Source organism: Pseudorasbora parva, chromosome 17, assembly GCF_024679245.1.
Source record: "Pseudorasbora parva isolate DD20220531a chromosome 17, ASM2467924v1, whole genome shotgun sequence".
Classification (NCBI taxonomy): domain Eukaryota; kingdom Metazoa; phylum Chordata; class Actinopteri; order Cypriniformes; family Gobionidae; genus Pseudorasbora; species Pseudorasbora parva.
The window spans coordinates 13181529-13204631 of NC_090188.1; the positions used below are offsets into that span (position 1 = coordinate 13181529).

The 23103-nt window shown below is 37.3% G+C and overlaps 1 protein-coding gene across 1 annotated transcript; it reads right to left on the reverse strand.

The window, feature by feature from the left end:
- Window positions 1-1637: 1637 nt before the first annotated feature.
- gabra2a (gamma-aminobutyric acid type A receptor subunit alpha2a) lies at window positions 1638-21415 on the reverse strand. The gene is made up of 10 exons (XM_067422469.1): window positions 21067-21415; window positions 20574-20657; window positions 19005-19120; window positions 17886-17953; window positions 11624-11844; window positions 8811-8893; window positions 7551-7694; window positions 7315-7467; window positions 5763-5965; window positions 1638-3035 (listed from the first exon to the last, which is right to left on the reverse strand). Exons 2-10 carry the CDS (start codon window positions 20642-20644, stop codon window positions 2739-2741), a joined length of 1356 nt encoding a protein of 451 aa, XP_067278570.1. The 5' UTR covers window positions 20645-20657; window positions 21067-21415; the 3' UTR covers window positions 1638-2738.
- Window positions 21416-23103: the final 1688 nt, after the last annotated feature.

Genomic DNA, 23103 nt, shown 5'->3' on the forward strand with positions numbered 1-23103 from the left:
CAACAGGGGAGCTGTATTTTTGCCCATGAAAACTGAGAACAGTATGGCAAATTGAAAAGCTGTTAAAAGTAAGCCCACAGTAGTTCATTCAAGCGTTTATACTTGTCAGGATTGTTGATGTTAGAAATGAAAACTCTGAAACTGTTTGACACATGATGTATTGAGCGAACAGTACATTTGGATTCCCATTCTCATGGCATCATTAGGCGTATATATCATACTGAGAAGCCCATTACAACCTTTATCTCCATTAATCCTAAAGCTACAATAGACCATATAAACAACATCATGTCACTGCTGCAGCATGAAGCTAATGTGATCAGTGGCCACAATTTAAGCATTTCCAACACATTGCTCTCATTTCAACATAATTACAAGCAATAATAATAATAATAATAAAATTTAAATTAGCCCAAACTATTTGGGAAAATCCCAGCAGCAGTTTCCACTCAATGTGGACCAAAGAAACAGAAATGCCTCAAATGCAGTGCTAATTCCACTTGAGACTGAGCTCACAGATCGAAGTGTCCACAACAATACAGTGCGTTGAGGTGCTTCAGACAAAATCATTGAATTATTTAGCTTGAACCATACTTTCATTGATGATAAATTGCTCATGGCTGAGAATTAAATGCACAGGGGTGTTGTGTTTGAAAAGCTATGTGCAATCAAATTTGATGCAAACAAACAATAAAGTGACATATTTAATTGACTTGAAATGCTACATCCGTCAATTTAAAAGTGCAGTGATCTGTTTCACAGATACTGTAGTGCAGCTCTGACAAAACAACACAGCAATCACATTTTGTATGGGCTTTCATTTTAAACACTGTCTTTGATGCACCATACCTTGTGACCTTGATTCATAATTTAGCCAAAATACTGACACAGACACTAACACTTTGTTTAAATGGAGGTTGATATATTATAAATACATAACACACAAATATAGTTAAATATACAAAATAAAAATAAAAACACATAAATGAGGTCTGTATGAAATTACCAGAAAACACTGCATAAAAAGGCAAAGACAAACAATCATTTATCTATCTATCTATAGAAACAATTGTTTCTTTGATCAGTTAAATTTTCAGAAATCATGAAACAACATACAAAAATAAAGATGTGAAAAACGTTTATTTGTCCAATTAAAGCATGCTAAGATGCTCTCTTGAAATTGTCCTGGCAGTGTAAGGAGGCTGTTAAAAGCAAACATCAAAAGACATCAAAAGTACACTGAAGAATTTGTTCAAAATTTTGGTTTTAGAATACCGCTATTTTTCAAGACAGACAGACAGACAGACAGACAGATAGACAGATAGATAGATAGATAGATAGATAGATAGATAGATAGATAGATAGATAGATAGATAGATAGATAGATAGATAGATAGATAGATAGATAGATAGATAGATAGATAGATAGATAGATAGATAGATAGATAGATAGATAGATAGATAGAAATGTAGGATAATTTGGACATTTTTCCCAATATCAATGGCAAAAAAGTGTCCCAATTTACCTGAATTCACCCTATATATATATATATATATATATATATATATATATATATATATATATATATATATATATATATATATATATATATATATATATATATATATATATATATACTGATCAGGCATAATATTATGATGTAAATATTGTTTTGGTCCCCCTTTTGATATTTTTGACCCCTATTTGCGAAATATGACCCCCTTTGCGAAATATGCCCTGACCTGTTGAGGCATGGAATCCAGACCCGTGAAGGTGTGCTGTGATATATGGCACCAAGATGTTCGCAGCAGATCCTTTAATTCCTGTAAGTTGCAAGATGGGGCCTCCATGGATCCGACTTGTTTGTTCAGCACATCCCACATATGCTCGATTGGATTGATATCTGGGGGATTTGGAGGCCAAGTCAACAACTCAAACTCGTTGTGCTCCTCAAACCATTCCTGAATAATTTTTGCTTTGTGGCAGGGCACATTATCTTGCTGAAAAAGGCCACAGCCACCAGGGAATACCGTTTCCATGAAAGAGTGTACATGGTCTGCAACAATGCTTAGGTAGGTTGTACCAAGGCATCATAGCAGAACATTGGCCAAAGCATCACACTGTCGTCTTGCCTTCTTCCCATAGTGCATCCTGGTGCCATGTGTTCCCCAGGTAAGCAATGCACACACCCGGCCATCCACGTGATGTAAAAGAAAACGTGATTCATCAGACCAGGCCACCTTCTTCTATTGCTCCATGGTCAAGTTCTGATGCTCACATGCCCAATGTTGGCTCTTTCGGTGGTGGACAGGGTTCATCATCGGCCCCCATATGCAGCAAACTGCAATGCAATGTGTATTCTGACACCAACACGGGCCAGCCTTCACTCCCCACGTGCATCAATGAGCCTTGGCCACCCATGACCCTGTCGCTGGTTCACCACTTCCTTGGATCACTTTTGATAGTTACCCACTTTAGACCATGAACAACCCATAAAAGCTACAGTTTTAGAAATGCTCTGACCCAGACGTCTAGCCATCTTAATTTGGCCCTTGTCAAACTCGCTCAAATCCTTACACTTGCCCATTTTTCCTGCTTCTTATGCATCAATTTTGAAAACAAAATGTTCACTTGCTGCCTAATATATTCCACCCCCTATGAGGTGCCATGATGAAGAGCTAATCACCGTCATAATGTTATGCCTGATTGGTGTGTATATATATATATAGCTAATGGCTCACTGGGAGGGCACCATGTTCTTAATAACAGGTTCTCTGTTGAGATATGTGGCCCAATAAACCAAGTTAAAGCTGCCAAAAAGCACCGGAAAGATGATGCGAGACATACGGTCAATCTTGCTGACGCTGTTAAAGGTCTTCTTTACTTCTTTAGCCACCAGTTGAGGTTTACTGGGCTCTGCTGTGGCACTTTTAGAGACGGTGGGCAGAGCTGAGTCCTTCGCTATATGGGGTGCGTAGTTTGCCACAGCGACTGCATATGCAGTATTCTTTTTCATAACGGATGTCTCCTTTTTCTGAAATCAGAAGAAATGAGTTAACACATTGCTACATCATGCTAAATCATGGATATCAATCTAAATGTTATGTTAATTTGTCATTAAAGATGCCCTAGAATGAAAAATTGAATTAACCTTGCCATGGTGAAATAATAAGAATTCAGTACATGGACATCACATACCGTGAGTCTCAAACACCATTGCCTCCTACATCTTATGTTAATCTCGTGAATGAAAAACACCACGGAAAAATAAGTGCTTCTCAACATAGCGTTGGGGATCATTTATATGCACGCCCCCAACATTTGCATCCGTCCAAACATGTTCACTGTCACGCGGAACTGATGGAGCCAAATCATCGGGACTGCGGGTAACCAAACAACACTTGAGGATAGCGAAATGGTAGATCATAGACACATGTCATGTTTCAGCCTGTGCAGAGGATGTGAGGACTTTTCATACTCTTCCCACAGATAAAAAATGTCAACAATCTTGGTTGATGTTTATAATCGGATACCACAACAATTTAATTCAAGATCGTTCGTTTGTTCGGCCCATTTCAAGCAAGCTTCGCTCAGCGTCTTAAACTGAAGAAAGGGGCAATTACAACTGTATTCCTGCAAGCAGTCAGTAGCGATTTATCCACTTATTGACTAGCTGTTTAAACCATTTCTGATTAAATTGAAAGTTTCTTAGAGTGACAGCATTGTCTAGATAACACAAGATGCTAGTACAGTAACAACAGGAAACACCAATTACCATACAAAACTAAATAGTGTGTCTAATGAAAAAGGTTAATATTACGTTGCTTACAGATCGTTCACTCGATCCTTTTAGCAAACGTCACCTTTTCCACCATATAAGTTAAAACGACGAAGGCTATTAATTTTGTGCAAACATATATATTTATATTTTTATGAACTTAAAGGGGGGGTGAAATGCTGTTTCATGCATACTGATCTTTTTACACTGTTAAAGACTTGGAATCCCATACTAAACATAGACAACGTTTCAAAAGTTAAGGTGGACGTTTGATGGGAGTATTTCTTTGTCAAAAATACTATTTCCGGTTAGTCATAAGTTTCGGCAAGTTTTTTGAGATCATGCGTCCCCTTTGACGTTAACGGGGGCGGAATTTCCTTGTATGGGCCTTACGGACAATTCTACCGGAAGCGCGTGAGAGAGAGCGAGGGAGAGAGCGAAAGCAACAGGCTACGCCCATCAAAGCGCTGGCTTGTAGGATGCTAAACAGGTGATATAACCAGTAGCTACTGACTTACCCACTGATAGGCCGGCGGTCGATCTGTATTAGCACTTTCCTCACGCGACGGGCGAATCACTTTCCTCACAGAGCGACTCACTTTCCTCACGCGGCAGGCGAATCACTTTCCTCACTGAGCGAATCACTTTCCTCACAGAGCGACTCACTTTCCTCACGCGGCGGGCGAATCACTTTCCTCACTGAGCGAATCACTTTCCTCACAGAGCGAATCACTTTCTTCACAGAGCGACTCACTTTCCTCACGCGGCGGGTGAATCACTTTCCTCACTGAGCGAATCACTTTCTTTACAGAGCGAATCACTTTCCTCACAGAGCGAATCACTTTCCTCACGCGGCGGGCGAATCACTTTCCTCACTGAGCGAATCACTTTCCTCACAGAGCGACTCACTTTCCTCACTGCAGCGCGCTGCTGCACACGTCATTATTTAGCTCCGCTCACATGACACGCCCCCACCCGCTCGGCTTTTTTCGGAAAGACTCGGAACAGCGCATCTTTCTTATATAATTATAAAAAAAATAAAGACTTTTCGGAGATATGCAGGATGCAATGCTACTCTATAGGTACTCAAGATTGACATGACACTGACTGAAACCGAGTGTTTCACCCCCCCTTTAAGTATGATGTTTTTGCATGCATGTATTTCAGAGTACATCACAGTCACTGCGTAGCCTACATTGTGACTAACGTTATATAATCATGCAATATCGTTGACAAAAATAGAAGAGTCATCACTGGTTTTGGTTTTGTTTGAGGGAAGGCAGAGCGTTCTTGATGGCGGTTACCAGATTTCAGTAATTTAAATCCCCCAATCAGAGCTTTTCTGTGAAACGAACATCTATACTAGCCGGTTTTTTACCTAAACAATCTGGCAATTATATGCACGCAAGCTCTCTCTCGCACACGGATGATCTGAAAACAATAAACAAGTAAGCTGCATTTTATCAATCTCCATTTGAGATGTTCTGTTTAAAGTGTCATTTAGTCAGTCTGTGTTCTGTCAGAGTGGTCAGGACTCACGAGCTGCATCGCTGAACAACTGAACTGCTGTGAGCTCCTGAAATAAGCCAATCAGAGCAGAGCTCAACATTAATATTCATGACCCTTCCAAATAAGGCAAAAACAGAGCATTACATCCTAGGGACAATTTATAGGGTTGTAAATGGACCTGTAACACTGTATCTGGACATTTTTTGCGCTTAAATAAACCACATAATCTCTTTGTAGATATCAGAGAACAATTTAACATATTGTTTCAACTCATTCTAGGGCACCTTTAATGTACAAAAAAAAGAGACAACGTCAGACAATGTTCAATCAAGAAAAAGGGTGAGACATTAGCTGTACTGAATTAACAGTATTGGTTTCCCTCTAAATAACACTTCCCTTCCCAATGACAATAATCAAAGCCACCAGATGTGCTTCACTCCAAAATCAAAGCGCGGTCTGTGTCGTCATGGTTACCTTATCGCTGACAATGCTCTTGCCATCCCAGGCCCAGCCGCGCTTGGTGAAGTAGTTCACAGTGGCAAACTCGATGAGAGCAGAGAAAACAAATGCGTAGCACACAGCAATGAACCAGTCCATGGCTGTGGCGTAGGCCACCTTTGGTAAAGAGTTTCGAGCGCTGATACTCAGAGTGGTCATCGTTAGCACTGTAGTCACACCTGGAACAGAATAACAGCATAAAAAAAACTCAGGGACTGCTGTATATAAAGATACCGCATTAGCACCGGATGCCTTGCTGCAGATAATTACCAGCATTTATGTAGTTCGCTCATTTGTGGAAGAGGCAGCACAGATGTACTCACGTAATCACAAATGCCCTGCGGGCTAATGAAAAAAAATGTTCATTTCAGCATTCAGTCATATGCCCTGAGTGAATCTCCTGTCCTCATTTTGTATAGATGGTCTTCTGTTTTTTGTGAGCAATTGTAATTATTTTTTGCAGCTTCCGGGTAAAATAAATCAATCCAGATATATTCATCATCATAACAGAAATTAAGAAGAAAAGGCAGAAAATGCTAAATATACTACTCTAATTTATCTAGCATCAGCTCACTGTAAATAACAAATGTTTTAATATTTTGGTTTTCTGTTTTATATTTTGATATAGATGAAAACTAAAACGAAACATTTTTAATTGGTAAACCATCGTGTTTTTATTTTGTAGGTTTTGAAATGAATAAATGCTTGGATTTCACACTGTTCATTTACACGTGTGGTGTGCAGCTCACACATACAGCCCTAGCAAGCACCTGCAATCCAGTTGAGCTAAGTTCTGTCTGTCTGACATTGCACTGCATCATACATAATTCAATTTTGCCATTTATAATTTTTTGGATTTCTTAAAATAGATTGCACCTTATTCACAACCTCAAGAGGGATGTTTTTAGTTTTTAGTGATCATGACGGCATTTATTGATGAAATGATGATCAAATGAGAATGGAGAATGGAGAATATCATATAACCAGCATTTAAGAGCCATTTTAAGTGCCTAGATCACAATGGTAAAGTGATGCTGTACAGTCAGTAAATTGTATCATATTGCACTCCAAGATGCAATCAAGATGTAGAATTATGGAGTACAAATTGCCTTTTTGATATTTCCTTTAGTGAGTTTGGCACTAAAACAACGAAGAGTATGAATAAATGATGCTATCAGCGTTTCATTCTTAGTAAGTGCTGTGTTTAATTTAAATATGTTTTTGAATGCTATAGCTTCCTCACTTAATGAACAAAAATTCACGTAAAAAAACACAGAGAAACACAATTTTATAGCTATTTGCCTCCGCTTCATCCCCAGAGTTCAGATAGAAATTGAATGTGCATTACCCAACATCAGCTCTATCCATGACTGCATCAATAATTTAATCAGAACAACAAAATCAGCATGCTAAGTTCATTTTACATTGAAAAGACACAGCCAACAAATAAATAAGCTGAACTGAATCAAAAAGCTTTCCACATTATGTTCTGATCACAATATAATGCACACAGCACATGCTCACCCACCAAAAACTGTGCGTGCAGGTACGGACTCTCGGTTGAGCCAAAAAGAGACTTGGGATAGGATGACGGTCATTATGCAAGGCAGGTACGTCTGGATCACAAAGTATCCAATCTTCCTCTTCAGATGGAAATGGGCAGTCATCACTGTATATTCTCCTATAGGGTAGAAGAGAAACATAAGACAGGGGAATAGACCTGATGGATCCAGATGGTTTTGTGACTGCTTTTGAACATCTTACCAGTACTGGACTTGATGGTTTCTTTGCCAGCAGTCTGTCCCATTAGGTCATACTGGTTAAGTCTAGATCCATCCGGAGCTACCTCCACTGATAAAGTAGCATTGCGTGTCCAAACATATGTCACCTCTGACAGAGTGTAAGCATCTAAAAACAGACCAAATATGTATTAAAATAAACCCCAAAGCACAGACCTATATTAAGCAGCATGGGAAGAAAGTGAGCATGGGAATACAATTAATGTTTACAGTTTTTCTCAGTCGCTTTAGTAGATTTCTCAGATCAGAATTGAAATTCTCAAAACTACCTGTTCAATTCTCACATCATTTTGTCACTTGTGCACATCAAAAAAGCAGTTTCTCATTTCTTTGAACAAGTTGCAAATGCTTTGGTACATCCATGCAAATGATTATGTACAATTCTCTGTTGTTTCCGACATTATCAGTTGCTTATGTCATGTTGATCAAAATGTATTATATTGGGTCTCTGTTGAATAGCCCCCCCCCCACCACCACCACCACATTTAGGCACAAGCTCACAGCATAAGTCTTTACATACAAAATGGTTGAACAAGTTATCATATGTCAAGCATATATATATATATATATATATATATATATATATATATATATATATATATATATATATATATATATATATATATATATATATATATATAGAGAGAGAGAGAGAGAGAGAGAGAGAGAGAGAGAGAGAGAGAGAGAGTATATATGTGTTTTTTTTCTACAGCACCGCAAGTACAGTTTTTCCTATGTTCACATTTCTTCTTTAGGTTTTTTTTTTTTGTGCGCATGCTATTCAGTGCTTTTCATTTCTCTATCTCAATGACATGTTCTGTCAATAAAATACTTAGAATCTTTTCCATTCTCTTGCAATTACACTCACACATACACTAAGATACAATTGACAATAATTGTCATCAAAACTTTAGCCATAGTTTCCATCAGAACATCCCTCCACAGTAAACTGTTATTGACAACATGACTAAACAATTTGACAGTCTTATCTGTACACAATGACACAAGGACTTGTCATTCTGATGGCACTGACATGTTCATTGACACAGATATTTACTTTTGAGAGATGAACTAACGATTTTGAAGAGAGTAGCTTTTGCAGGTTATCCATGGTGTTTTGCTATTTGTACAAATTGTTTTGAAAAATGCACTTACTTACAAATTGTGAGTTTGATTCGAGAAATGTACCAAATCGACTGAGAAAAACTGTAACATTGTCACTCACAGCTGCCAAATTTCAGAGGACAAGAATGGAAATCCATTGGAAAGTCCTCAAGATGCATTGGGCATTCAGCTTGCACTGTCAACCTGCACAAATATACACACAAAAACACATATTACACAACAGTCACCCTCAAAGTTATCTGTTATTACTTTGAGGGGTGTCAATTTACAGTTTATCAATCGATTTGACACATTTCTACCGAAATGAATGTAGTTACTCTCAAAACAATTAACACAGCAAAATAAACACTCTTCAGTTGTAATAATGAAGCACTGAGGTTTCTATTAATGCATTTATGAAAAATAAATACTAATATAAAAACTAAAACTGTGTTCTCTGATGATTTAATAACAAATTCAGCTGTAGATACACAAATGCTTGAATGAAAATACTTTGACTGTGTTCTTCAAAGTTCTTTAATGACGTGTTTATGAGTTTTCACCCAATAAAAGAATGAAAGAATGGATTTTATTAATCTACTGAAATCATTGAATCAATTAACTTTATAGATCTTACCTCTTAATTACATCTGGTCAATGAATTACATCAACACTCTAAATAATGCTGGGTTAAAAACAACCCAAGTTGGGTTGAAAATGGACAAACCCAGAAATTGGGGTTGTTTGAATGGGTCCATTCACTGGGTTCAAACAACCCAATTTCTGGGTTTGTCCATTTTCAACCAAACCTGGGTTGTTTTTAACCCAGCATTTTTTAGCATATTATATTTTCATAAGTCATGCATGTGGGGAAACAGGCGTGATTGCTGGATACGCACTGAAGCTAAGCAGGGCTGATTGAGCCTGGTCAGTACCTGGATGGGAGACCAACTGGGAAAACCCAGTAGCTGCTGGTAGAGGTGTAAGTGAGGCCAGCAGGGGGTGCTCACCTTGTGGTCTGTGTGGGTCCTAACGCCTCAGTATAGTGATGGGGACACTATACTGTCAAAGAGCACCATCCTTCAGATGAGATGTTAAACCGAGGTCCTGACTCTCTGTGGTCTTTAAAAATCCCATGGCACTTCTCGTAAAAAGAGTAGGGTTGTAACCCCGGTGTCCTGGCCAAATTCCCTCGATTGGTCCTTACCAATCATGCCCTCCTAATAATCCCCATCCACTGAATTGGCTCCATCACTCTCTCTCCTCTCCACCTATCGCTGGTGTGTGGTGAGCGCACTGGTGCTGTTGTACTGTGGCTGCCGTCGCATCATCCAAGTGGATGCTGCACACTGGTGGTGGTTGAGGAGAGACCCCTAGCATGAATGTAAAGCGCTTTGGGTGTACAGTAGTACATATGAAAGCGCTATATAAATTGCCTCATTCATACATCTTCTGTGCCTCAACCAAAGGCCTCTTCCATCGCTTGAGGTAGACTTACTTGGTTGTAAGGGTTCTAATCATATACTTTTCATCTCCAAGAGGAGAATATACTGGAAGGAACACTATTCTGAAATGTGGGTTCAAACCACTCTTGCACCAGTGCTGAATAGTGAAATTGGACATTTTCCCACACAACTACGCAATTTTGTGCCCCAAGACCAGTGGATTGCAGCACTTGTTTTCCAGGCACATTGACTGTGGCACAGTGTTTATATTGGGCTGAACTCTCTGTCCAGATTCTCTCAAGTAAAGACCATAATTTATGACATGGTGAATTTGGGTGACTCTGATTTTCATTTGAAACCCGTCTGTACCCTATCCTTCTACCTCTCCTCCCTCCTGCTACATTTTGCTCTCCCTTTCCCCTCTGTCCGTTTCTTTTTATACATATTTTTCGCTTGCTCTTTTCACTAATGCCATTGCCTTCCACTCTACCATCTCTTCTCCATCTACTCCTCTTCCTACATCCTCAGCTCTTTTTGCTCCATCACCTCTTCCTATACCATTTATTCCTTTCACCTCATCTTTTTCTACCCCTTCCGCTGTTCCACTTTTTCTGCCTCTTTCACTGTTCCTCTCCCTCTCAATATTACCGTTCCTCTATCCTCTCCAAAACCTTTTTATTTTGTAACTGAGAACATTCCAAGTGCAACTGAGAAGTTAACAAGTAAAAGAGATGTGTTTGTTGTTTGGAAAAATGCTGCACAAATGACTGTGACTTTTGTAAAAACCAATTGTTTTGAGAGCAGTGATATGAGTTTGGAGAAGTGTGTCAAATCGACAGAGAAAAACTGTAATACATATATTGTATAAAAAGGAATTTTCCAACCATAAGAGCAATTCATGCTTGAAATACTGTTATATTAACACTACCTTTTAAAAGTCTAAGGTCAGTAAGATTATTATTATTATTTTCAAAAAAGGAATACTTTTATTCTGCAAGGGCACTTTAAATTGATCAGTTAAGTTTCAGTAAAGACACTTATAATGTATGATGTTACAAAATATTTCATTTCAAATAAATGTTGTTTTGAACTTTCTATTCATTTAAGAATGTTCAAAAAATGTGTCATGGTTTCCTTCAAAATATTAACCAGATGAAAACTGCTGAGAACTCAGCTTTGAATCACAGGAATGATTACATTTTTAAAAACATATTACCAAAGGAAACAAATTAATTAATGGTGAACATAAGATACTACTTTCAAAAGTATTTTTTTAAACTTTTTTTTAAAACATTTAAACAGTATAGTGTATAGCTGATTTTTGAGATTTTTAATTTTTTTTAATAATGACATGCATTAATGTAATGTCTGTTCAATTATTTCTTGATCACAATTTGGGGGCTTTCTTTAGCAAATATTGAATGATTAGATTCATTAAACAGCACATCATCATTTATCACTATAACACATCTAAGTAATCTATGGGCACCTCATGGTGTACAGTAGAGTGCCGTTCTCCATGATGCGCAGCAGTTTGTTAGGCATGGTCATGTTGTGAGCCACAGATTTCTTGCCATTGTGAAAGAAAGTGTCTGGGGTCCAGATTTTACTGGCCATCAGGTTGTTGAGACGCAGAATGTTCATTGGCCCGTGAAACTTAAGGCGCTCGTCTGTCCATCGCTGGCGGAAAAACACATCCACTGTATATTCCTGAGGACAGAGAGTGACATACAAGGAGCTTTTGGAGATCAGAGTGCAATAGTGCAAGACATTCTTCACTCACTGCTGATATGCATCAGGCACACTTGACAGAGAAAATGTGTTTTGATTCAAAGTCTGAATCCACTAGTCGGAATCAGAACCAGATAGAACATCGTTTATTGGAATTTGTTTTGTTGACAGAAGCATCCACAGCACAAGCAGAAATCAAGAGTAGGCAGGTCACGTTAGTCAAGCTCACATCAGCTGGCTGTCAGCTGATCACGTCTACCTATAGGAATACGACATCTATCACAGCATACATACACTCCTGAACAAAATCTTAAGACCCAGGGATGCATTGCAAGTTTTATACATTTCACACTAGTGGATCATAAACGGGTTTTAAGTGCTGCTTCAAATTGCCAAAAGAAGAAACAGGAGCAACAGACAAAATATAGAGAGTAGGCAATTTATTAAAAACTGCATTTAAACTCAAACAGGCCGTTCATCAGCTGATCAAAAGTTTAAGACCATAGCCCAAAAATAAATGCACAACAGTACTAAAATGTTTCAAAAAAGGACTCAGTAGTGAGTAGCCCCACCGTTCTTGTTGATCACTTCAAAAACTCGTTTCGGCATGCTTGATGCGACTGTTTCCAGGAGGCTGGTGGGAACGTTGCTCCATGTGGTGAAGATGGCTTCACGAAGGGCATCCACGGTCTGGAATTGACGTCCATTTTTGTAAACTTCCCTTGCCATCCATCACCAAATCTCAATGGGATTTAGATCAGGGGATCATGCAGGATGGTCCAAAAGAGAAACGTTATTCTCCTGGAAGAAGTCCTTTGTCAAGCGGGCTTTGTGAATTGCAGCGTTGTCCTGTTGAAAGACCCAGTCATTACCGCACAGACGGGGGCCCTCGGTCAAGAGGGATGCCTGCTGCAACAGATCCACATAGCCAGTCGCCGTTTGACACCCCCGCACAACCTGAAGCTCCATTTTCCCATTGAAGGAAAAAGCACCCCAGATCATGATGGAGCCTCCTCCACTGTGCCGCGTAGAAAACATCTCAGGTGGGATCTCCTTGTCATGCCAGTAACGTTGGAAGCCATCGGGACCGTCCAGGTAAAAAAAATTCTCATCAGAGAAAAAAAAACTTTCTTCCACTTTTCAATGTCCCATATTTGGTGCTCCCTTGCAAATTCTAAACAGGCAAGTTTGTGTCGTGGGAGGAGACGTGGCCTTTGAAGACGTTTTTTGTTCTTGAAGCCCTTTTCTAGCAGATGACGTCTTATGGTTATTAGGCTGCAGTCAGCATCAGTAAGGGCCTTAATTTGGGTTGAGGATCGACCTGTTTCTTCACGGACAACCCGTCAGATCCTGCGGCTCAGTGCAGGTGAAATCTTTTTGGGTCTACCACTTGACTTTTTTGTCCCATAATTTTAAAGAAATGTAAAATGACTGTCTTACTGCATCCAACCTCAGAAGCGATGGCATGTTGCGAAAGGCCTTGCTTGTGCAGCTCAACAATCCTGCCACGTTCAAAGAGAGAAAGCATTTTTGCCTTTGCCATCAGGAGATCTTGACAGTGTGACTGCTTGAAGGACAATGAAAGCCATATTTTTGTGCAGATTTGACCTTTTTATGGCTATGGTCTTAAACTTTTGATCAGCTGATGAACTGAGTTTAAATGCAGTTTTCAAGAAATTGCCTACTCTCTATTTTTTGTCTCTTGCTCCTGTTTCTTCTTTTGGCATTTTGAATCAGTGCTTACAACCTGGTTATGATCCACTAGTGCAAAATGTGTAAAACTTGCAATGCATCCCCTGGTCTTAAGATTTTGTTCAGGAGTGTATACAAGCTCCTTCAATACTATCAGCATTTATCGCATTTCTCCAGAGCTCATTTACCCTCCTCCATGCCCAGCTCCTCCTCTTTTCTGTTAGGATTTGGTATTCTGATTCCCCTTGAATCAGACTAAATTCCCAAATTATTTTGTACATTTAAATATCAACATTAATGATATTTGCAATACATTATGTTGGTTCTGTTCTGTTTACCTTAAGGGGGTTATCACTGCTCTCCCTGCTCTTATCCATGCTAGGCAGGGGTATGGGCAGGGAGTTCTTGGCCAGAACAGAACCAAACCGCAATCAAAACTGTAAGCTAATACACTGTAAAAAAAAGAAAAGTTGACACAACTTAAAATTGTAAGGCAACTTGCTGCTTTTAAACAAAGTAGTTCACTCAACTCCAATAACTGAGTAAGATCTTTTTTGTTTTGGTCACCATAATGGTGATTAGTGTTTTCTTTGGTTTGGCAGTTTGAAGACTTTTTATTAATAGAGTGTTTCTCTGGCTGCTGAATAAGAATTGAATAATTGTGTTGTTGTTTAATTCACTGATTTCATGACTGAGTTTAATATGAGCAATATATTATTAACTTTATTTTATTGTGATTCTAGAAAAGATCCAGCATAGTTTTACTCAGAAAAGCTGAAACCTTATTTTAAAACATATTGTACATTAAGCACTTTGACCTCCTGTTAGATTTTCTCCCACAGACATCAAGAATCAGCCCATGAATCTCAACAATGGTGACATGCTTCATGCCGCAATGCATGCTGGGAGCGGTGGATGAGTTTTGAATGATGCACTCAGAATGCATTGTTAACTTGTTCCAACTTGTATGCTTGTTAACTTGCAATTACAAATCGAATTTACAATGAATACTAGGTTGGTCCAACAATTGTTGAACCAATTTCTTTTCACTGGTTAAGCCAAATTGGTCCAGGTAACTAACACATAATCATTAGCCTAACGTTTTGTGAGTTGGATTTTTTACAGTGTAGTCAATCATCTTTGATGATATTGATCCAGGCAGAATGACAGTGACAGGACACAAGAATAAAAATAGAACATAGGAAACAAAAATATACCAAAAAAAAAAAAAAAAAAAGCAAATTCCTACTGTTTTTTCTCTTTTTTCAGTTTCCTAATTTAATACTATTTTATTATAAAATATACTCAGGATAACGAAGCTGAATCGATTTTCTTTTAATTAATACATTTATTAATTGTGGCAAGCAGGACGAGGCAGATGGGCTGTGTCTCACAAAGGAGTTTGGGGGCATAGAAGGACATTTTCAGAAAAATATTAAGCTGCAGTTTTCAACACTGATAATAATAATAAATATATTCTGAGGCGAAAATCAGCATATTAGAATGATTTCCGAAGGAACATGTAAAACTGAGTAATGATGCTGAAAATTCAGCATTGCTATCATAGGAATTAGTTCATTTAAAACATGATTAAACATAAAACAGTTTTAAATTAATATTTCACATTATTACCATTTTACAGCCATAGTGAGCATAAGAGACTTTCATCAAAAACATTTAAAAAATGTATCAAATCTCCCCTTCTTACTATATTACCATTTCATATTCTGCTTTATCTATATTCTTCATGTATGTGTGTGTGTGAATGTATTGGTAAATGTTAAAATGAAAAAATGAAAATATATATAATATAAAAATGAAAAAAAAAAAGTTTTTTAATTGTATCAGCCCCAAATCTTGCATAGTGTGTATTTTAGCATGTCTTAGTATTTTGTTTCTCGTACTTTTGATCTAGATTTTCTAGATCAGACTTTGGACGTAATTATTTTTCAAAAACATCTACAAAAAACTATAAAGGTAGACTGAATGGGCTTCCTCAGCAAAACCCAGTGACTTTTCAGTTCTCTCAATGTGATCATTGTCTGTGTATAATCTGTGTGTTTCATCTTCCTCTCTATACTAGAAAGTGGCAAAGTGTCAGAAGAACTTCACATCAGTGCATTATATCCTAATCCCTCAGGCACAGTGCTGCCATGCACCGACCCCCGGGGTGAAAGCGGGCATCCTGTTTCCATGGCAGCACAGAAACAGAAAAACACAATGTTATGTACGTAAAAGAAAATACTTATGCACTCCCACACTCATTCAGGAAAGATAATATTGTGTGACAGTATATGCTGTCACTAGACCGCCAGACCCCCCCCCCCCCCAACACTCTGCAACCTATCTGTAATTCTTAGTTTCCTTTCATTCTTCCATCTATCTTCTATCAGCTTTCCCAAAGTCACAATCATATTGTAGTAACAAACCTATTATGGGTCCATATTAAGTTAATTCCAGTAATGTTGTAAAATCTAAAACCGTTATCTCAGGCAAAGTTTGAGGAAAGCTTGCCTGGTCATTTGATATTCTTGCTAATGTCTTGCAACATTACCCTCCATTACGCTGGAGTCCCACAGAACTCCTCAAGCCAACAGACAATAATTGTCACTTTCCATTCTGTCATATCATAACCACACAGCCTGAAGGGAGTGGCACAGTAAGATAAAAATGCTTTTGTGTTCCTCCAGATACGTCAATTTTTAACCAAATATGTCTATTTTTATGCAATATAATGTATGGAATTGGTTAACACCTTCCTTGTGAAAAAGGCCTAAGGTCTGATCATTTGTAAAGACATTTAAGGAAGTTGTCTTTCAGAATCAGAAAACAAGATTTATTTCACACATACACTTTATAACGCAGGGATGTAATATAAATGATTAGGACCATATCAGTATCAGTTACAGTAATATTATTAATTCTATAAAAGTCACCATCGTTGACTCAAAAGTTTGAGGTCATTAAGATTTCTCGACTTTTTTGAAAGAAATTAATACTTTTGTTCAGCAAGGATGCATTACATTGACCAAAAGTGAAATTGATAATAAAATGATAATATTATACATTGATAATATTACAAAATATTTCTATTTTAAATAAATGCTGTTTTTGAGCATACTATTTAATGACACAAAAGTAAAAGCAGCACTGTCTTCAACAATATAATAAGAAATGTTTCTTGAACAGCCAATCAGAATGTTTTCTGAAGGATCATGTGACACTGAAGACTGGAGTAATGATGCTGATAATTCAGCTTCCCCATCACAGGAATACATTTTTACATTTTAAAATATATAACAATAGAAAACAGTTGTTTAAAAAAAAATGGTATTGCTGTTTTTATTGCTTTTTAATTTAATAAACGCAGCCTTGGTGAGTTTCATTTTTAAAAAACATAAAAAAATCATACCAACCCCAAAATTTGGAATGGTAGCATATGTGTGTGTGTATGTCAGTGTGTGATCCAGACAAACACACACACACACACACACACACACACACACGCACACACACACACACACACGCGCGTATGTTCACCGTATTTTCTATCCCCCTACACTGCCCCTTCCCCTAAACCTACCCATCACAGGAAACATTCTGCATTTTTACTTTCTCAAAAAACTCCTCCTGTATGATTTGTAAGCCTTTTGAAATGTGGGGACCGCTGGCTGGTTCCCACAATGGTAATCTCAGGTTTTACTATCCTTATGGGGACATTTGGTCCCCACAATGTAATATAAACAAGGGCACACACAAACACACACACACACACACACACACACACACACACACACACACACACACACACACACACACACACACGATGCGATTCAAGCAATGTACTTGGGTAAATCATGATTTCCCAAGAGCACCCAGAAAAAAAATAAACATGACAGAAATACGTAGTGTGATGGTCGTTCTGACATAATAATGTCTTTCCGAACAGAGATTTACCTACTACAGAGCAAGAGAATTCAGTGGGGTTTAGAAAACACTCAACCGGACAGTAAAAGATGATGAATAAATAAATAATGAATGAAAATCCTTTTTCTTTCATCTGACCCTTTTTTTCCCTCTCTATTCTAAATATTTGAGAGCAGACAGTGTGAAGTGGGGAAAAGAGGAGTACTGAGAAAAGCTTTTAGCCAACAGCAGGTACCTAATACTATGAATAGACAACAGAAAGAAAACAAGGAATGTGGGAGAGCGATAGTGGGGTAACAACAGAGAAAATTAAATGAGATAACCAACAGGATAATACCAAGTACTTTTTAAAGATTTACATTATATACAACTCATCTGATGTGAAAAGAGGAATGTCTTACCATGTCTGTATCTGATACTGGCCCAAAACTAGTCACATAGATATCAGTCTTCACCTCTGTCACTCGATCTATGCCACACAGCAAACAGAAAGTCCAAATTACGTCATCAACCAGGAACTAAATGTACCGACATTTTCACAACCGTTTATATGGCTCATGCGTTATATTCAAAGTTCACTGAAACCATATAATAGCTTTATATGAAAGCCAGCTTCAATTTCAGCATGCTCTTCATATGAAACGTTTCAGCAGATGAGTCATGTAGATTACTTTTATGGTGTTTTTTGAAGCTTGATAAATCAGCATTCACTTTAACGCATGAAAAACAGAAAAACAGACAGTCTGCCTAACATCTCGTTTGTGTTTCACAGATGAAGGAAACTAATTCACTCTTCAAATGATATGGAGGTAAATATATGATGTGAAATTTTTCATTTCTGAGCTATTACTTTCACTTATCATTAGTGGAACCATGGCAACACTTCATCCTGGCTCTTAGCTCGACTGCATGTCCACTGACACAAGTGGATGTTTGTGCTAGTCTCTGTAAATCTCAAAATGAAACACTAACAAGAAATCTATTTGTCTCAAATCTATTTTTCTCAATGTTTGGCATTGCTTGATCCATGGTGTCTTTCATGTTGTCAAGAACGTACAAACAATGAACGTACAAACAATGGCAAGGGTCACATATACAGACAGACCACACAAACAGGGTTTGTTCTCAAGTGGAGCTGAGATTGCTGGTTTTGTTTTCCTCTACTTCAGTCAGTTTTCTCAGGTCATCAACACCTCATTATAATTAGTTTAACAGTGGCAAAATCAGTTCATAAACACCGAATCACTTAAAATTTTCTTAACACATTGCTACATTTTCTAAGAATCCAGCTACTGATTTCCCTCCCTGCTGTGCTAAATCCATTAGTCTAATAATTAACACAAGAGTCTCTATGAAATTCCTAAATAGAAAAAACAATCACTGTCATTTGCTTTTTAGTACATAGAGTTCATATACTTGTTAAAAAAAATAAAAAAAATAAAAAATAAAAAAAATTTGCACAGGCTTATTGAACAGAGTAAATGAACAGCTCTGATTCCTCAATAATCACACACTCTTACCTCCAAGACCAGGTCTCAGCCTGTTGTCGTAGCCATCGAGCAGCCGGTCCAAAATCCGTGTGAAGAGGGTTATGTTGTTTTTAAAGGCATCGGAGCCAGATACCTCTGCCTCAGAACTACACAAGATACATTTGACATCACAAACATCTGTTACATAAAGAGTTACACACAGAGAAAGCTTTGCTCTAGTCTAATAAAGTTAATAGAGGATGAGACCATCTGTCAAAAGCATAAATATGGCAGCTGTGCCAAAACACTTGAGACTTCATCTTAGACAACTTGTCCCGAATGGCCTGTCTACATACCCCTATTCCCTTTAGATGTTTGCATATTGACTTACACATGTACATATAATTAGCTGGCTATTAAAAAAATAATTATTCATTTTGTGAGAAAATACTGCCCTTTTTTATTTTATAAAAATGTAAATCGCCACACTGCCATAATTTATTTGCAAACACTAAAGTGAAGGAATCACTAGTATTTATGAATAAGGTCATTTGCAGCAGAAAATTTAATTAAGGTAATATTTGAATTATTAAAATAACATACCTCAGGGTTTGTGTAAGACACAACACAGGTTATTAGTGCATGCAGAAATACTTTGCTCATATTTCAGTTAAAGCAAGAGTTCATTAACTCTTAAATACATCAAAATGCGTATACCATTATCTAAACTTCCATTCTTGCGGTGGGACTACAGTACTATGCAGATAGCCGATTAATTATAACAGACGTAATATTAGTACGTTATGCACCTGGTGTGCCTATTTAAACGACAGGTGGTAGACACGTTTATGTTCTTCTCTACATAATCTTTCTATTAAAAGGTTTTCTTGCACAAACTTTGTGTGAGAGTTACCAGGTTTACTGGCGGTACAACGTCATGACAACAAAATTAGATACAACAAAGTTAATAAGTGATTTATCACACATTATGATGCTATGTTTAACATGTTTAATAAACTGTGTGTATTTTAATGTTTGTTATAACGACAGTCTTGTTTACCCATGCATGAACTTGTAGAGGATAAGCGAGTCTCGTTTACCAAGTTGCCTTGATGAATTTTGCTAAAAAAATATGACCAAAATGATGATCTGTGGTAATCACTATGCTGTCCATTGAGATAAACTTAGCTTGAACCAAGAACATTGCTTTAAATTATGATGAAATTATGCATAGAAATACATGTATGTAGTCATGTATGTGTATGATTTTTTTTTTTGTGTGTGTGAAACTTTCTGTATTACTTTCTTTCTTCCATGGAACATAAAATATATTTTGAGAAAGAAACAATAATGGAAGTCAATGGTCACCAAAACTAATTGGCTCATCAGAAGAAAGAAATGTTGGGCACCAAACTTCCATTTTGAATGGACAATTATTTGTATTATTTTATGCTCCACAATGGAACAACAGAAGGGTGAGTAAATAATGACAGAAATTTCATTTTTTTTTTTAAATCAACTATCTTGCACTAATTATTTTTGTTTATTTCAAATTTATTTGTAAACTGTGAAAATCATAACACTATAGTCGTCATTCTGACAGTCTTTTGTTTTGCTTACCATGCACGCCATAAAACCAGCAGAAACAGGTAGATTAGGAATCCATTCGAGTGACCCCATCGCCGATTCATTGTTGATTATTCCCTGTCATAAAAGTAATTTCAGTTAAAAACATAGGTTAAAACGGTTTATATAACTAAGAATAAGGACAAACCTTCAAGGGACGTTTATTTCAGCTTGCAAACGATTTGCGTTTGAAAGTAAAGTGGACACGCGCATCTCCAGAGCGCGCACTAATGTCAATGAGCTAGAGCCGACAGTGTGGAGCAAGCCTCTGGGTTTCAAAACTTTTACATCGTAAAACTGCTGCGAATATAACAGCCAGACTTACAGTGCTTCTACATTGCAGCAGAGATAAATGAAAACGGTCTAAACTAAAAATAATGTCTCTTTGGCTATAAGGTTGATATAATCATCATTACACCATAAGAAAACGGTCATTTACAAAACCAAACGCTAGATGAGCGGGGTATGAATAATAAAGACAAATTACCTTCGTTTTTACCAGTGCAGCTCCTTTTTCTTTCTTTTTTTTTTTTTTAGAAAAATAAAGAAAAGTTGTACCCCTGAAGCTCTTTCTCCCAGCGGTGTCTCGTCCGTGAAATTAACGGAAACTCCCAGGGCGCGCACAAATGCATATAGACTGGCACGTGAGAGAGAGCAGAGACGTGGAATATGCAATCTTCTGTGAATCTTTACGGAAACATGATGTGTCCCCTGGTCGCCAAGACACACAATCCTTCTGTATATCCTGAGCTGCTCATCTAAGGGCTGGATCTGCTTATGAAATCCATATAGGCGTAAGCCCGGAGAGCATCAAGTAGCCAAAAGACGCAAGAAGGGACACCGGGTCCTAGAGCGAGCACAGCTAACTTCTGCCCACTGGAGAGCGCATCGACATCATATGGACAACACATCCATCAATTGTGTGTAATAAATAGTAGGCTGCTAATACATGCCCCAAATTACAATTTAAACTCACCCTCGTGTAGTTCCAAACCTGTATGACTTTCTTTGTTCTGTGGAACATGAAATAAGATATTTTGAGTGTTTCTATTGTACACCCAATGAAAGTAAACAGTCACCAAAACTGCTTGGTTACCAACATTGTTCAAAATATTTTAAAATCAAACTTAACTTGATATAGTATATCCATATAGAGGTATATAATATATTTATTGTACACTACCATTTAAAAGTTTGTGATCAGTAATTTATTATGGTTTTGAAAAAAATGTCTTACGATCACTAAGGCTGCAAAAACAAACAAACAAACAAACAAACAAACAAACAAACAAACAAACAAACAAACAAACAAGCAAGCAAAAACAAAAACAAAACACAAACACTAAAAAAAAGCTTTTTGATATAAGTAAAAAAAAAAAAAAAAAAAAAAATATATATATATATATATATATATATATATATATATATATATATATATATATATATATATATATATATATATATATATATTTGTTTACATGTTAAAAGCTTAATGTTACATTTATTTGTGTCTTTTGTCAAGGATATTACTCAAGGAAGATACAATTTCAGTCTGATTTATGCTGACATTTGTTGACATTTTCTGACATATAAGATTTATGGCCAGAGGAGCTCTGCTGCATAATGTACAGAAAGTGAAAACACTGACAGGACCCATAGTCAATATGTCAAGACCCGGATAAAAATAACAGGTACGACAAACTTAAACATGTTTGTGTCTCTCTGGCTCATGCACATGCATTATGTAAAAGTCTTTATTAATTATAGACAACAAAATATTGTTTTGGAAAAAGTTACTGATTACTTAGAGAAATATATGCAATTGTGTGTAATTGCCCATGCCCACACATTGGTCTGTGTCTGTAGTCTGTGTTTTCATAAAAATCCAGCTCATGAAATCCAGCTTTTGGTGCTAGTGTAGCACCGCATGTGCTCTTGAGTTTAATAGTATAATCCAGGCAAACAGTCTCTGTAATAAAAGACACCTATAATTCCTGCACTGCCTATTCTATCTTTTAAGACAAAACAAAAATGGTTGCAATATTTATATCATGAGTTTGAATTTTTTTTTTTTTTTAAGAGACTGAAATTGTTCATTCATTGAACACAAATCATGTTTTTTTCTCCAAAAATGCCTCCAATGCTTGGCTGGACCTGCTTAGCTTTGGTAGGCAGTCAGGCTTTGGCCATGGGATGCTACAGCAGAACTGACTTATTGAATTTAAATAAAACGGGTCTTATGTGGAGTGTCAGCACATCCTGAATAACTCATAATTCCTCTCAGAATGAGCTACCACCTATATTGCATTACAGTGCATTGAATTACCCCCTACTGGCTTCACTAAAGTATCGAGTTTTTACCAAAAAGGACATTTCATGTCACTGTCTGGCTAGACCTGCTTAATTTTGGTAGGCAGTCAGGTTTTGGCCATAGGATGCTACACCAGAAAAAGGACAATCCTCCAATAACATAAAAAAAAAAAATGTTCCCCTTTCTTGTTACTGACGGGCTAGAACCAATAAA